Below are 18489 nucleotides of genomic sequence, written 5' to 3' on the forward strand. Positions count from 1 at the left end.
ACTACCTATTAAATACACAGAAAAATCAAATAAATAAATAAAAATAAATAAATCGAACAAATAAAAAAACATTTTTATTTTTTGATTTAAAAAGATAAAAAAAATCACCAACCCTGGGTTGGGGAGAGGAGGAGGGGTTGGTGTGAGGAGGAGGGGTTGGGAAGACAAAGAGGGGTTGGGGAGAGAAAGAGGGGTTGGGGAGAGGAGGAAGGGTTGGGGAAAGAAGGAGTGGAGGGAGAGAGGGAAGGAGAGAGGAGGAGGGGTCGGGGGAGAGAAGGAGGGGTAGGGGGAGAGGAGGAGTGGTTGGGGAGAAGAGGAGAGGTTGGGGAGAGAAGGAGGGATTTGAGAGAAGAGGAGGGGTAGGGGAGAGGAGGAGGGCTTGGGCAGAAAAGGAGGGGTTGGGGAGAGGAAGAGGGGTTGGGGAGAGAAGGAGGGGCTGGGGAGAGGAGGAGGGGCTGGGGAGAGGAGGAGGGGCTGGGGAGAGGAGGAGGGGCTGGGGAGAGGAGGAGGGGCTGGGGAGAGGAGGAGGGGCTGGGGAGAGGAGAAGGGGAGAGGGAAGGGGAGGGGGAGAGGAGGTGGGGGAGAGGGCGAGGGAAGGATAGAGGGTGGAAATAGGAAATACTGAGATGGGGAATAGTGGAGGAGGGGGATGTGGTTCTACTGTACAAACATATCTCTTGTCCTTAATTTAACTTTTTATATCATGCATACATTTGAGTCTTAAATTGTGGCACACTGAGAACAATCATTGGAAAATTCTATGGCTTACGCTGGTGTGGTCATCGTCATTGTCATCACCATCATCATCATATTTTCTTTCTCCTAACCACCACCACCACCATCATCATCATCATCATCATCATCATCATCATCACCACCACCTCCACCATCATCATCATCATCATCATCATCATCATCATCACCATCACCACCACCACCACCACCTCCACCATCATCATCATATCATCACCACCACCACCACCACCACCATCACTCAGCGTAGCACAAACACCACTCTCTCTTTGTTCATGCTGTGTTGGAATGAAGCATTTTTACCGGAGACCTACACTGCTGCTGAGCTAACACACACACACACACACACACACACACACACACACACACACACACACACACACACAGGGGGAGGGTTATCGCTTCAAACTACAAGGAATTACATTTTAAAGTGGGACATTCCAGAGAAATGCACTCCAGGTCTGCAGTCAGTCAGAGAGAGAGAGAGAGAGAGAGAGAGAGAGAGAGAGAGAAAGAGAGAGAGAGAGAGGGTTGTCTGCACTGTGGTAAAGCAAGAATGAGAGAGAGAGAGAGAGAGAGAGAGAGAGAGAAAAGAGGCTTACATACTGTATACTTATGCTTACCGTCAATACATTGCTCATTATGACTTTTTTATTTATTCATTTATTTATTTCTTTTATGTTATAATTCTCAATGTATCCCCAAAATCCGCCCAAAGAGCTGATTTAATTATATATATATATATATATATATATATATATATATATATATATATATATATATATATATATATATATATATATATATATGATTCCAATAGTTAATTTAAACACAATCGATTAATTCGAAAAAGATTATAAAGAAAATATTATTTGAAGAGAAATGTCAGGAATCCATATTATAATAATACAAATCATAACATATAGCATGATAGATAGGTATAGGAATTTACATTATCATAATACAACTCATAATAGATAGCATAATAGATAGGAACACCTGTCAAGGTAGGTGTGGGAAAAGGAAATGAGTTTGCAAGCTTTTAGTGAAGGAATGCTAGAAGTGCACCGGAAATGCTACATACACACAGACATACAGGCTTCTAGAAACTTCACACACGGCCATTACACGTGACACAGCCCTCGTAGGGAAGGATGGAAGTTACAGAGGCAGAAAGGGGCTAGCCATAGAACCGAGAGGTTGTGGAGAGAGGAAGAGAGAAGAGGGGTCCGACGAGACTTAACGAGTAAATTACGATTCTGTGTAATACATACACTGCTCAACTTAAACTTTTCCTTGAAGATAATAAACTACGATCAACACCCTGTATCCATCTTTAACTTCTGTCTTCGACTACACGATAACTAAAACAAATCTCAAGATTACATATTACTGTATATGGTCAAGATACCACGTATCATAGTTGGCGGCAGTACCCGACGACCCGACGCCTACAAACCATCACTTCTACAGTCAATTAAACACAATCGAGTATACAATAAGAAGGACGAGTTGAGTGAGGAATAACAAAACAAGCAAGTACACAGCAACAACCACCTGACCCCCACCGCTCTCTCGAACCGCCGCCTACCTCCACCAAGCTGACGCAGGAGTGCAGGAGGTCCAGACGACGGCAGCAAATACCAAGCCCACATTCACAACTCATCTTACCCACCTTTCTTCATTCAGGTTACTCACCGCTACTCAGTTACTCACCAAAGCTACCAGAGGGTGGGAAGTTGACATCACTGTGCGTGTTTGCTGAGACGCCGCCGCGTCAATCAACGTGTGTCTGACACCACACACCTCTCACCCACTCCTCATTACTCATCCTTATTCACACATTCCTACTCATACTCATTTATTTCCAACAGCTATTGAGAGGGAATTCGATGTGTATGGTGAGGTTCGACTATGGCTAAACCTGTTGCGCACTACAATCAACACTGAGATCACCAAGCCCTGAAATTTCCGGGAGTAATATCACCTATCAACAAAGCCCTAAAATTACCGAGAGTGAGATATTCTATCAACACTGCACTCACCGTCCGAGGCTGCCATTAAATGAAGATTTAAATATAGTAAAATGTGAGAAATGAACTGTTAAAATTATTATATAGCCCGAAAAAGTAGATATTTTAGTAGTGGTGATAGTAGTAGTAGTAGTAGTAGTAGTAGTAGTAGTAGCAGTAGCAGTAGTAGTAGTAGTAGTAAGTCTTGAACCACCTTTGGTGGAGGAGGGATTATGTGATTGTTCTGTCCGTCCATGCGTACACTGGTCCACGCATCTGTAACACTGTTGTGGCGCGATATCTCCTGAACCCATCCACGGATTTCCACGAAACTCTTGTCAGTGATGCAGTATGAAGGGACAATGGACTGATTAGGTCAGCACTGTCAAAGGTCTAGGTCATATGGGGTCGACTTAATTTATCCTTGTGAACGCTATATCCCTTGAACCCCTCGACGGATTTCCTCCAAACTTTTGTTAGTAATACAGTATGAAGGGACGATGGACTGAATCGGTAGAGAGGTGGCCAGTCCTAATGAACCCTGATTCGAATCCCAGCTGGGAAGGGAACAGTTTTAGGATATGAATTTCATAAAAGCAGACTTTACTGATCTACCAAAAGTCCCGCCGACATGTAAAAGTACCCCCGCTAATACCGATACACTAGTCCTGTATGAGGCAGCCCAATATGGACGGTGGGTGTTAGCGCTAAAGTGGAGGTGTATGGTATGCAGAACTACTGGGTCTTGGGAGTAGGCTGTGAAGCTTATGCCCAGATTCGGACACATAAAAAAAGAAAAGAAAAGAAAAGAAAAGAAAAGAAATCTTTAGTGTTATTTCAACCCACAATGAACCCTGTCATGGGGGTTGTATGGTGAGTCTGTGTGCAGGGCTTGGCAGAGGCACACCGAGTGACGCTTTGCACAGACAGCTCGGGGCCTGAGTTCTCGGCATTTCATTAATAGTAGTAGTAGTAGTAGTAGTAGTAATAGTGGCAGCGCTAGTAGTAGTGGTAGTAGTAGTAGTAATAGTAGTAGTAGTAGTAGCAGCAGCAGCAGCAGCAGTAACAGTAATATTAGTATTAGTAGAACTAGTTGTTGTTTCTGTTGTTGTTGTTGTAGCAGTAGCAGTAGTAGTTGTAGCAGCAGCAGTAGTAGTTGTAGCAGCAGCAGCAGCAGTATTAGTAGTAGTAGTAGTAGTAGTAGTAGCAGCAGCAGCAGCAAAAGTAGCAGTAGCAGTAACAGTAATATTAGTATTAGTAGCACTAGTTGTTGTTTCTGTTGTTGTTGTTGTTGTAGCAGCAGCAGTAGTAGTTGTAGTAGCAGTAGCCCCCGGTTCATACAAAACGTGAACCCAGTGGACTGCAGGTTGAACTGCCCTTCTCCAGCAGTCCATCCTCCTTCTTTCGGGGAGTAACAAAGGAGTCAAGGGAGGTCTGAGTAATACCCAGCCAACGCAGCAGCTGGCTATGTTGGTGAGGCAGAATGAAGGCCAGATTTAACGTTAGAATTCACTACAGCTTAATCAATTGTTGTGAGTCGACGTAATTATCTATCTATCTATCTATCTGTCTGTCTGTCTGTCTGTCCACTGGTTGTATTTAACTTTCATTCGCTCGTGTTGTGTATGTACAATCTATCTGTTTATCTATTGGTTATATTTAATTTTCCTTTCTCTCTTTGTATGTATATAAAAGTCTATCTATCTATGTATCTATCTATATACCGGGTATCTACCTGTATCTATCTACAGTCTATCTATCCATCTATTGGCTTCATTTAATTAGCATTTCATATTTTGTATGTATGTATATATAATCCATTGATATCTATGTGTGTATCTATCTATCAATCAATTTATCTATCTATTGGCTGGCTGTATTTAACTTTCCTGTCTCCTTTTGTAGGTATGATTATGTGATCTATATATCTGTATCTATCCGTCTCTCTCATTCTATCTGTCTATATATCTATTTATCTACAGTATCTAACCCTCCCTCTGTCAACAACATATCACACACATGATTTACAATTTCTCAGCAAAACATGACACATAAAAAGGTTGCATGTTTTTCTCAATATATATATTTTTTCATTCATTCTTAATAAAACATGAGTACATTTTTTTTTCCCAAGCAGTAAAACAGAAAATTTCATCACCATAAAAGGAAACGTTTGTACAGAGAAACATTTTCATTATAACTTCAGCTGACACACACACACACACACACACACACACACACACACACACACACACACACACACACACACACACACACACACACACACACACACACACACACACACACACAGTCTTTTGCTTTAATATGAAACATTGTCGTAAAGCCGAGCAGAACAGAAAAAAACGTAATAATTTATAATTTCATGATGCTGTGAGAGAGAGAGAGAGAGAGAGAGAGAGAGAGAGAGAGAGAGAGAGAGAGAGAGAGAGAGAGAGAGAGTTTTGTGCGATGATTCATCAAACAATAGGTGAATTTTGTGACTATCCTAGCAAAACGCGGATTATCATTACCTGTCCCCGCCCCGGAGGGGCTCGGGAACAGGTACTGTTTTCACTCGGCTTGTTTGTTTGTTTGTCTGTCTGTCTGTCAACAACTTTACGCGAAAACTACTGGTGCGATTTTTACTAAAATTACAGGGATGATGGGCTATGACCTTCATCACCTGATTAGATTTGGGACCAAATTGGGCCAAGGCCCAGGCTGTACGCCCAAAAAATGTTAAAAAGAAAAAAAAAAACTGTTCTCGCCCATAACTCCTATCAAATTCGTCATATCGACATGAAACCAAAACCTAAAGGTGCATCTTTCAAATCTGCATCCTATAACATGCCTCATTACATCAGGGGGGTCACCCCCCAGTTAGCGGTAGGGGGGTCAGTGTCAGGTGGGTCGGGCCTAAAATTTCTAATGGGCATAAAATCGTCAATTTTCACCCGATTTACTCCAAACTTGATATGTGACGTCTCTGACTAGATATCCTGTTGTGTTTATACGTCAGCACTAAAATGACTTCCGGGGACGAGTTTGCTGTGCCTTGGCACTGCTTCTTGGTATTATTTCTATTATTATCAATATAATTACTACTCCTAGTACTACTACTACTACTACTGCTGCTATTGTTACTACTACTACTACTATCATTATTATTATTATTATTATTATTATTATTATTATTTTGATAAAGAATAAAGGAAGACGAAAAATATTGCATTATTTCTTTTAGTAAACATTATTAATGTAAAACTAATATTATACTGAACAGAAAAGCCTGAACTACTTTTTTCATTTTTACATTATCTTACTTGACTTATTTATGGATATATAATATATTGATAAGATATAAAACATGTTTCCTACACACGCCTTTTCGCCTCCTCGCCTCCCCATCGCCCCGACCAAAACCTGTTACCTTCTATTTTATATTCAAACACCCTTCCCAAAGCACCGCCACAACACACTTGCCTCCAAAATGCCTGTACTCGTGCCTTCAAAATACCTGTACCCGTGCTTTCAAAATACCTGTACACGTGCTTTCAAAATACCTGTACATGAGCTTTCATAATACCCGTACACGTGCTTTCAAAATAGTACTCGTGCATTCAAAATACTTGTACACGTGCTTTCAAAATACCTGTACACGCGCAATTCAACATACCTGTAAACGTGCTTTCAAAATAGTACTCGTGCTATCAAAATACCCGTACACGTGCTTTCAAAACAGTACTCATGGTTTCAAAATACCTGTACACGTGCTATCAAAATACCTGTACACGTGCTATCGAAATACCTGTACACGTGCTTTCAAAATACACTAAAACTTTACTAGTACACTGGCGGTCAAAATTTCTGTCCTGATCCAAGGCCCAACATGCATCTTTACCAACTGAGGTTCGGACAACGGTGCTTCGGGAGGAGGGGCATGAGAGGTGCCGGGGTGGCAGGAGACAGAGGGAGGGATTCAGTGTCCACATCCATGGGATAAGTAACCAATATTGCCAGGATCTCCACGTGATTCACTGGTAAGGTTATATTAAATCAACAAGTATGAACACGATAATATATATACAGGTAACTATATACTCCGCGAAACATAATTTTTATGTGGCAATTTAGAGGATCATGGTTAGTACTATGATGTTTCCCACCTCGCAGCGTAGAAGCAATGTTTGTATTTCATTTTTAAAATCATCGTTTGCATAACTGTGATTCGTTGGTTTCTTTGTAGAGGGGCCAGTCGTAGGTTATCATTGGATATTAAACTTTTCAGTGTATACTGTGCTGTACTATGGTCATACTTTTCTGTCTTTAATAAGGCTATAATTCATACCACACTTACAGGTATACCACCGTGATTTTGAGTCATCAGCTGAGGAAGGACTTTATGGCAAAAGCCTCGTCATTTCAATCAGTTTCGGGAGAAGGTGCTCGGGCTGAAGTTGGAAAATATATCGGCAAATTTTAATTTAGAGGAAACTGAAACACACGAGTTAAACAAATGCTTTTACATCAATCAAACGCTATTAATGACACACAATAAAGTAGTTAGTGTATTTGACATAGAATTGGAATATTACTACTTGGATATACAAGTAACTCACCTTGACTGTATTAAGAAAAACACATTCGTATATAATTACACCGATTTATGATAACCTGGGAAACATAGGGTGACATTGATATAAACCTAATGCCAGGATTTTGGTAAATCATTGCCTACAGTATATACAGTACATATAGAATACATACGGTATTACTTTTCATTATGAAAGCTACTTCACACGTGATCAAAGAAAATTACACCATCAAGCATTCAAATGATGTAAACACATCGATACACCTTGAGCTTGAACAACTTCATCAACCCTCCTGGGTACGGTTGTCACTAAATTATGACTAATATTTGGACGGTTCCTCACAGACTCCCAAGCCTCAAGGGCTTTACGTTCTACAGCTTGAAAAAAAATTTTCTTCACCCACGTCCCAGTCCTTGCACATTATGGCCCATAAAATCTCTACTGGGTTTAGATCACAACCCCTTGAGGGCCAATCGAGGACTTCCACTTCTGGGTGCTGATTAAACCAATTCTTTAACACTGTGCACATATGCACAGGACTCCTGTCGTGAACAAGTCTAACAGGATGAGGAAGTGGGATTGCCATATTTCGCACGGATGGCAATAAAACGTTTTCTAACACGTCAATGTATTTTTGCCCTGTAAATCTTCCTTGTATTTTCGTCAATTCTCCAGGTCCATTGGCCCACATCCATCCCCCAAATGATAGGTTCACCCGACCACTTTTGCCCTTCTGTATATTTTTCATCTTATTCTGTGTGTTTACTGGTCTCCAGCACGTTCGAGCCCCTGCTTCCACCGACGTGAAGCATTTCCCATCAGTAAATATGACTGTTCAAAAAATCTACGTCAGCTCCATAATACTGTAAAGCAAAGCCTAGTCTCCACTCTTTATTGGCTTGAGAGTTTTTATTTCTTGGCCGTCCTGTAACAGTGAAAGTCCATCTCGTGAATGCGTCTTCTTCGTCGTCCGGTGATCGCAAGGAAGCTGTAAAGTCCGAGTAACCTGAGTTGCTGAACACTTTGACTGCTCGTTTACCATGTCCGCTATACGGGCGACATTTTCACGGTGAGAACCCGAGGTCTTCCACTGCCAGGCTTTTTCACTGAGCACTCCGTTTGCCACCGACGAATCCATCGATTCACAGTCCTGACAGAGACACCTGTGAGAAGGGCAATTTCTCTTGACGATTTTCCCTCTTCCCACATCCCGATGATACGGCCACGGAAAGTAATGCTCAGGATCGTTTGCACTCTTCCCTTCACCCATGGCATTGCCGCGCCTCTCCGCTATTTCTACAGTGAATGCAAAATAACGCATTAGTTGGTATTGTAGTCTTCGACTGTTCACAGTTCACTATTGATTACATTGCACGATAACACTGGTAAAGCCATCTTGCACTACTGCTCTCTTCTACATTCAAAACAACCTCTCTCTCTCTCTCTCTCTCTCTCTCTCTCTCTCTGTTTCGAACAACCACTCATGTCATTTCACTACACAATTATGGACCCTCCTGCCATTGCCACATTCTTGCCATCCATGATAACTTGCAATGCTTAAAGTCGCAATGAGTCAGCAGTCTCTCTCTCTAGAGGATGGAAGTAATGCGAGTATAAGTGACTAGGGAATGGCTGGGAGAAGGAGGGAGGTGAGAAGACAGGAAGAAATTAGTAGGATAGAAGTTGTGGAAGCAATGAAGAAAGTTAAATTGGGGAAAGCCCCAGGAATTGATGAAGTGTGTGGTGAAATGCTGAAGCATGGGGGAGAGATAGTAGTATAATGGATGTGGAAGATGTGCAGATTGGCCTGGGAGAAAGGTAGAGTCCCGGAGGATTGGAAGTCAGGTATAATTATTCCCTTGTACAAAGGAAAAGGGGAAAAAGAAGTGTGTGATAATCATAGGGGCATTTGTCTTCTTAGTATAATAGGAAAAGTGTATGATAGGATACTTATTGACAAAGTTAAAGAAAAAAGAAATTAGTTGGAGAAGAACAGGGAGGCTTTAGGAAGGGAAGAGGTTGTGTAGATCAGATATTCATTCTTAGATCTTTAGTGGAAAAGTTTCTAGAGAAGGAAAAGAAGTTGTATGCGGCTTTCATGGATTTGGAGAAAGCATATGACAGGGTGGATAGACAAGGATTGTGGAAAGTGTTAAGAATATATGGAGTAGATGGGAAGTTGTTGAATGCTGTGAAGAGTATGTACGATGGTGCGAAGGCTGCAGTGCATGTGGATGGTGAACTAAGTGAATTTTTCTCTTTGAAAGTTGGGTTGAAACAGCGATGTGTCATGTCTCCATGGTTGTTCAATCTGTAAATGGATGGGGTAATAAAAGAGGTACAAGGTAGGGTAGTGGATGTTGGAGTGGCCCTGGTGAGAGAGGATAGTGTTTGGAAACTCCCTGTACTGTTGTTTGCAGATGATACTGTGTTGTTGAGTGAAGACGAAGGGAAGCTGCAAGGCTTGGTGGACGAGTTTGGGAGAGTGTGTAAGAAACGGAATCTAAAGGTTAATGTAGGGAAGAGTAAAGTGATGGTCTTTGAAAGAGGTGAAGTCAGTGAATGTACAGCGAGGTTGGATGGTGAGGAATTGGAAAATGTGAGTACATTTAAGTACTTGGGTAGTGTGATGAGTAAAAATGGAGGTTTGGAGGGTGAAGTGCTTGAAAGGGTACAGCAGGGAAGAAAGGTTGCTGGTTCTTTGAAAGCAGTGATAAGAAACAGGGAAGTGAGCATGGAAGTGAAAAAGTTACTACATGACAGTATTGTGATACCAGCTCTAACGTACGGAAGTGAAGCTTGGACGTTGTTGGAAGGACACAAGTCAAGAGTGAGAGCAGTGGAAATGAGTTATTTTAAGAGGAGCCTGTGGAGGTACATGGAGAGACAGGCTGACGAATGAGGATATAAAGGAGCGTTGTGGTGTGGATGTGATAGGAAGCGTTATGAGGAACACACTGAGGTGGTTTGGCCATGTGGAGAGGATGGAGGGTGAAAGACTGACGAAGAGAGTGTATGTGAGTGAGGTGGAGGGGGGAAGAGGGAGGGGGAGGCCGAGGATGAGATGGAGGGATGGGGTGGAGAGGTATATGAGAAAGGGGTGTGTGAGTTGGGAGCAGGGCAGTGAAATGGCAGGGGACAGGGCGACTTGGAGGCGATTTGTTTGTGGCCACCCCAAACGGGATTAAGGCGTCTGGCAATAGATAGATATATATATTCGTGCAATGAGTATGGGAAGGTTTGGAAAATGAGTATTCATCCATCCATCCATCATCCAATCCAGTGTCGTACAAGTAGTAGTAGTAGTAGTAGTAGTAGTAGTAATAGTAGTAGTAGGAGTAGACTGTAGTACCAGTCGAGCAGGGCAGTACTCCCGAGATGGATGGAAAGCTGATGACAAGGAGTGCTGGAGCTCCCGTTTCATCAGCCCTCAGGACTAGTTCCTGACCATCCCCCTTTGCTGAACTTTTTCAGTGACTCAGTTACATAGAGAGTAGGCCAGCATGCTCTCCAGTACAAATTTCTCTAACTATCTACACCAGACTACATGCACAGTACACATTACACTTCCTATTCAAAATTTAACTCAAAATGGAGTCTCTTTACCAAGCCTCGGAGTCCCCAGGGGGGGGGGGACCATAAATGCCTTGCTGGAAGTTTGCTCTCATTCAGCCAGTCCCAAAGAAGGGTGACCACTCCCAACCCTCCAACTATCGTCCAATTGCTTTAACGTCCTGTATTTCAAAAATTTTCGGGTCAATTCTCAATAGAAAAATTTTAAGGCATCTTTCCTATAACAACCTTCTTTCCGATCGTCAGTACGGATTCTGTCAGGGACGCTCCACTGGCGATCTTCTCACCTACCTTTCAGACTCCTGGTCATCCTCCTTTCCGGACTTTGGCGAAAGCTTTGCCATTGCACTTGACATCTCAAAGGCTTTCGATCGAGTCTGGCATAAATCTTTAATTTCCAAACTGCCCTCCTACGGTTTCTATCCTTCTATCTGTGCCTTCATCGCTAGCTTCCTTTCTGGTCGTTCTATAGCCGCTGTTGTAGACGGCCATAGTTCTTCTCCTAGATCTATCAACAGTGGCATTCCTCAGGGCTCTGTCCTATCACCAACTCTCTTCCTTTTATTCATCAATGATCTTCTAAGCTGTACATCTAACCCTATCCACTCATACGCTGATGACTCCACCCTTCACCTTTCCATTCGGTTCCCACAACGCCCATCTCAGCAGTTACTTCAACAAACAAGGGATGAGGCTATGGCACACCTAATGTCTGACTTGGCTCGTATCTCTGACTGGGGTAAAAATAATATGGTTGTTTTTAATGCATCTAAGACTCAGTTCCTACACCTATCAACCCGACAAAATCTTCCACAGGTATACCCACTAATGTTTAATAATATTCAGCTTAATCCTGCATCATCCTTGAACATGCTTGGGGTTTCATTTACTCGGGACTTATCTTGAAAAGATCATATTACATCTCTTGTAAAATCTGCTTCCAAGAGATTGGGTGTGCTAAGCCGACTCCACTCTTTCTTTACCCCTGCACAATTGTTGACTCTATACAGGGGTTTTATCCACCCCTGTGTGGAGTACAACTCTCATGTGTGGGGAGGCTCCCCACATACAGCTCTTCTCAATAGGGTGGAGTCAAAGGCTTTTCGTCTCATTAACTCTCCTCCTCTTACTGACTCCCTTCAACCTCTGTCTCTTCGCCGCACTGTTGCATCTTTATCTCTTTTCTGTCGCTACTTTAATGGTCACTGCTCCTCCGAACTGTCTGCTTGCATTCCTCCACCTCTATGACGGGCGCGTAGCACCCATCTGGCAGCAAGCTCTCATCCCTTTTCTGTCCAACTCTCTAATGCAAGAGTTAACCGTTACTCCCAGTCTTTCATTTATGCAACAGGTCAGCTCTGGAACTGTCTCCCTCTGTCTGTATTTCCTGCTGCCTATGATCTCCAGTCTTTCAAACGCAGTGTGTCCAGGCATCTCAAAATGATCGGATCTTGAATTTGGCTCTCTATTGTATTTTGTTTTTCTCTTGGAGGGAACTGTTACTGCAGGCTCATGGCCTTTGGTTCCTTCTTCCTCGCATAAAAAAAAAGTAGTTGTAATAGTAGTAGTAGTAGTAATAGTAGTAGTAGTAACAGTAGTAGTAGTAATAGTAGTAGTAGTAGTCGTAGTAGTAGTAGTAGTAGTAATAGGTAATAGTAATAGTAGTAGTAGTAGTAGTAGTAGTAGTAGTGGTGGTGGTGGTGGTGGTGGTGGTGGTAGTAGTAGTAGTAGCCTATGCACATGATCTCACGGGTGCTGGCAAGGTTGATGATGTAAGGAAATGGTGGGACCTTGTAACATCTCATGGCCCTGAAATAGGTTACTACCCTAATGCAAGTAAGTCCATGTTGATCGTGAAACCAGCTTACTATCAAGATGCACAAGAAGCATTTAGAGGCACAAACGTGATAGTGACCAAGGAAGGTCAGAGGCATCTAGGGGCTGTGATTGGAACTAAGGAATTCAAAGACAAATATGTGAGTGATAAGGTAAAGACATGGGTAGAAGAAATTCATACACTATCCAGCCATGCAAAAACAGAACCCCATGCAGCATACAGTGCATTTACCTATGGTGTAAAGCACAAGTGGACCTTCGTGATGAGGACCATACCAGACATCGAGTTGCTGCTACAACCACTGGAGGATGCAATCAGGGATTCATTCCTCTCATCTCTAACCAATGGCCACATCCCCACACCAGATGAGAGGGACCTTCTAGCACTACCACCCAGGATGGGAGGCTTTGGCATTATAAATCCAGTAGCCGTGGCAAGCTATGAACACAGAAATTCACTCAGGCTCACCGAATCCTTGTCACAGAAGATCTGCGCCCAGGTTGAGACGAGTGAAATCGACCACCAAAGGCAGAAAGACATAAAGACACAGATAAGCAAGGAGTGTGAAGCAAGACAAAAAGAGCAACTGCAGCACATAATACAACATCTAACACCAGACCAGTGCAGAAGAGTTGAAATTGCACAGGAAGTTGGGGCATCGAACTGGCTCACAACCCTGCCTCTCAAAGCAAAAGGCTTCCACTTCAACAAACAAGAATTTATTGACGCCATAGCCTTGAGATATGGGTGGCCCATAGAGAACCTACCTCAACACTGTGCCTGTGGCACTGCCTTTGATGCAGACCATGCAATGGTATGGAAGAAGGGAGGCTTTGTTTGCATCCAACACGATGAAGTACGCGACCTCACTGACAAAATGCTGCAGGAAATATGCCATGATGTCACAACTGAGCCAGCTCTGCTACCCCTGGACGGCGAGCACTTCACCCACAGAACAGCAAACACATCAAATGATGCAAGAGTGGATGTCAGTGCTCGAGGTTTTGGACACGTGGGCAGAGGGCGTTCTTCGACATCAGGATATTCGATCCCATGGCAGCATGTCATCGTGAACTGTCTCTCGAAGCTGCACACAAGAGGAATGAACAAGAAAAAAATAGAAATTATCAAGAAAGGATCCAACATGTGGACCACGGTCGATTCACTCCCCTTGTGTTCACGACATGAGGTGGCATGGGTCCAGAGGCAGTGAGATTCTTTTCGAGACTGGCAGAGGTTCTTTCTGAGAAGAAACGTCAACCGCAGAGTTCTGTTACGGCCTGGATGAGATGTCGACTGTCATTCTCCCTCGTGAGGTCTGCTCTGCTATGTCTCAGGGGCACAAGATCATCAGCCCTCAGGCCTGTCTCTCTGGCGGGTATGGATTACGAAGCTGCAGTGGTCAAGAGTCGCATAGACCAGCGACTCCAATAGTTTAATGTCTTTATTTACACTGTAATATCAATAAATATAAAATAAAATAATAATAGTAATAGTAGATGGTTGGTCAGCACAGCCGTTGGCGTGCTTGGGGCCAACGGATTGTAATATGAGGGTTAGTGTTAACCTTCACATTACAACTCCAAATGGTGAACTGTATTAGCAAGGTTGGTTTTGATCATCACAATATAATTCACCAATGGATGGAGGTGATTGTTAAAAAAAAAAAAAAAAAAAGTAGTAGTAGTAGTGGTGATGGTGGTGGTAGTGGTAGTAGCAGCAGCAGCAGCAGCAGCAGTAGTAGTAGTAGTAGTAGTAGTTGTAGTAGTAGTAGTGGTAGTGGTAATAGAGTAGCAGTAGTGGTAGTAGCAGTAGCAGTAGCAGTAGCAGCGGCAGCTGCAGCGGCAGCAGTTGTGGTAGTAGTAGTAGTAGTAGTGGTAGCACTAGTAGTAGTAGTAGTAGTAGTAGTGGTAGCACTAGTAGTAGTAGTAGTAGTAGTAATAGTAGTAGTAGTAGTAATAGTAGTAGTAGTAGTAGTAGTTGTGGTAGTAGTAGTAGTAGCAGTGCAATAGTAGGAAGAAGAGTATCTGCAGCAGTAGCAGCAGCAGCAACAGCAGTAGTAGTAGTAGTAGTTGTTGTTGTTGTTGTTGTAGAAGACCCAGGTTCAAATGAATATTAAACCCGGTGGACTGCACACAAGTTGCCACAGCCATTGCCTACTAGAAGCCTAATTAAAAAGGGACCCTGAGGTCAAGGTCATTGATCTTGTGCATGTCACCTTAGGTCATCAGTGTCTACAGGACCACCAGGTTTGGTGGCTCTAGCTTTAATCCCTCATGGATAATTAGCTGACATCCAGAATATCGGTAAAAGTACCAATTTTTGACTCAGGAGATCTCAGAATAACCAATCGATTGGAACCATACTCCCTTCCGGCCTGCGTCCGCCTGAAGGTACTTTGTAGTAAAATGTCAGTGTCCCAGCTGAAGCGGTTCTCGAGACAGCATGGCTGACTTTTCTGTGTTGCAGATAATATCCCAAGACCCGGTTGAGGGACTGCCACCATAGTTGGCCAAAAGAAACCCACAGCTGTGCCATTATGCTGACCACATTGGAAGGCTGTACGCCAAACAGCCTTTGATGTAGGCCAATGTTAAAGTATGTCAGAATATTATATATTCCCACAGCGATGTGGGAAGCTTTAATAACATTAACAGCAATAATAATAATAAAAAAAAGAAAATAATAATAATAATAATAAAATAATAAATAATCTATCTATCTATCTATCTATAGCCCGACGCCCTAATCCCGCAAAGGGTGGCCGCAGACAAAACGCCTCCAAGTCACTCTGTCACCCACCATTTGACTCCCCTCCCCCCAACTCACCCCCCCCTCCCTCATATACCTCTCAACTCCATCCCTTCACCTCATCCTCGGTCTACCCCTCCCTCTCCCTCCCTCCACCTCACCTACATACACCCTCTTAGTCAGTCTTTCATTCTCCATCCTCTCCACATGTCCAAACCACCTCAGTGTATTTCTCCTAATCTTTTCAACCACATCCACATCTACCCCACAACGTTCCTTCACTTCTTCATTTGTCAACCTGTCCCTCCATGTCACTCCACATGCTCCTCTCAAGTAACTCAAAATAATAATAATAATAATAATAATAAAAATAATAATAATAATAAAAATAATAATAATAATAATAATAATAATAATAAAAATAATAATAATAATGATGATAATAATAATAATAATAATAATAATAATAATAATAATAATAAATAATTAAAAGAGTTCTGTTTTGCAAATATAAAATAAAATTTTAAAGAGAAGGAAAGGAAAGATGAAAGAAAAAAGAGCAATGAAGAGAGGAAGAGAGAAGCAAAACATGGGTGGAAGAGAGAGAGCAGAGAACAATGAGACGAAGAGAGAGATAAGGGATGACTGATAAAATGAGGAGAGAAAGGGAGAGATAAAAGACAGGAGGAAGGGGAGAGGTGATAGATTAAAGTAGTTGAGAGAGAGAGAGAGAGAGAGAGAGAGAGAGAGAGAAATAAATCCCGGCATTATATCTTTCTGCGGGATGCAATTTCTTCAGGATTTTCTTGGTTGGATGAAGCGTGTTCAGGATTTAGGCCACCGCGGTTATTTAGTCAGCCCGCTGTTGTTTTGTCAGCGCTGGCTGGTGTTTTATTTTACTTCTTCTTAAGCTAGTGCATAAGAACCGACTTTTGTTTTGATACTGGTTTTCCACACGCTGTTGTTTGTCCTATGGTTATTAATTGTCTTTGGCTATTGTTTTGAAATCTAGCTATTGTTTTGTCATCTGACTATTGTTTTGTCATGTGGCTGTTAATTGTCTTTGGCTATTGTTTTGTCTTTGGCTATTGTTTTGTCTTTGGCTATTGTTTTGTCTTTGGCTATTGTTTTGTCATGTGGCTACTGTTTTGTCATGTGGCTATTGTTTTGTCATGTGGTTATTGTTTTGTCATGTGGTTATTGTTTTGTCATGTGGCTATTGTTTTGTCATGTGGCTATTGTTTTGTCATGTGGTTATTGTTTTGTCATGTGGCTATTGTTTTGTCATGTGGTTATTGTTTTGTCATGTGGTTATTGTTTTGTCATGTGGTTATTGTTTTGTCATGTGGCTATTGTTTTGTCATGTGGCTATTGTTTTGTCATGTGGCTATTGTTTTGTCATGTGGCTATTGTTTTGTCATGTGGCTATTAATTGTCTTTGGCTATTGTTTTGAAATCTGGCTGTTGTTTTGTGCTACCTCTTTGCCATCCGAGTATTGTTTTTCTATGGGCTGTTGTTTTGTCACGTGCTATTGTTTTTTAGTGAGCTAGTGTTTTGATGGCACACTATTGTCTTAGCTTTTGTTTTATTTTCAAGGGACTATTGATGCTGGGTAGAGTCTATTGTTTACAAATACACACCATTTGTTTTGTTAGTGAGCGCTGTTGTTTTTGAGAAAGAGAGAGAGAGAGAGAGAGAGAGAGAGAGAGAGAGACCCATGAGAAAGTACTCAAGCCGGGAAAACCTACTTCCTACTTACCTACCTACTTACCTACCTACCACCTGCCTACCTACTTCATTCAATTTAGGAGGCTAATGGAGGGAATGAATGAATGTGAAAGAGGAGGGAATTTTTGGAGTGAATTTGAGTGAGAGAAAAGATTGGAGGAAATATGAGAACGGAGGAAAGAGATTGGAGTGATTCTCTCTCTCTCTCTCTCTCTCTCTCTCTCTCTCTCTCTCTCTCTCTCTCTCTCTCTCTCTCTCAACAGATACAGTTGATTATTACATACACAAGCGCATCATCATAAAAATACACACACACACACACACACACACACACACACACACACACACACACAGCTACCCAATACTGATCATCAGTATGTAGATTGGGTTATATCGCTTCTAAGAACACCATGATAGAGAGGGTTGCCTATTGATTTTTGACTTTTGTTGCATATTCCACGTAGCTCAAAAACAGAGAAAGGCAGTGCTATGGCTCTATATTCCAATGGTAGCACTTCCTCTTGACTAGCATCATATTTAAGTGTTAATCTGTTACTACCACTCAGCATTCATTGTGGAGAGATGGCAGTTTTAGTCCAAGTTAGAGTAAAATGGGTATTGTTATGCAGACGCCCCTCAGCTCCCTCCCCATCCAATGAAGGGGAGATGGTGGACTGCAGGACAGGGTAGCTTCAGACTGCACTGCACCTGGATTATAACTACAACTGCTATAACAACGCCTGGCACACACACACACACACACACACACACACACCCACACACGTCCATCCCCCTCCCCCACCACCCCACACCCAGCCCCCCTCACCAATCAGGTATATTTACCGCAGCGGGTGGGTCAGATCTGAGGACGGGGGTAATCTGTTCCACATGGCATCCCACTCGACTGTTTGACTAATTTGGGATTCGGGGTCACGAGGATGGGAAAATCTAACCTTACCTGGGATCTCTGGGGTCAATTTGGATTTACATGTACCGTACTGGAAACACATGAACGTGGTACAGCATCAGAGTGCAGCAGTGTTCTGGCATTTGGTACAACTGACAACCTTGACAGAATCACGTGTTGGTGACACTGACTTGAATAAACTATCTTTTGTCAGACGCCTTAATTCAGTAAAGGGTGGCCACAAACAAATCGCCGCCATGTCGCCATGTACTCTGCCATTTAGCCGCCTTCCCTCCAACTCACAGCTCCCCACTCTCGTAGGCCTACATGTC

At 42.5% G+C, this 18489-nt stretch overlaps 1 protein-coding gene across 1 annotated transcript in view; it reads right to left on the bottom strand.

The window, feature by feature from the left end:
• Positions 1 to 18260, bottom strand: part of LOC145391941 (uncharacterized) — a 177783-nt gene extending 159523 nt beyond the window's left edge. Inside the window, exon 1 of the mRNA XM_080266430.1 lies at positions 18209 to 18260. Within this exon, the coding sequence (XP_080122556.1) occupies positions 18209 to 18260 (52 nt within the window). The remainder of the gene's footprint in view (positions 1 to 18208) is intronic.
• Positions 18261 to 18489: the final 229 nt, after the last annotated feature.

The sequence above is a fragment of the Coenobita brevimanus genome, chromosome 20 (genome assembly GCF_032717465.1).
Source record: "Coenobita brevimanus isolate Jiangsu-jjx chromosome 20, ASM3271746v2, whole genome shotgun sequence".
NCBI classification, from domain to species: domain Eukaryota; kingdom Metazoa; phylum Arthropoda; class Malacostraca; order Decapoda; family Coenobitidae; genus Coenobita; species Coenobita brevimanus.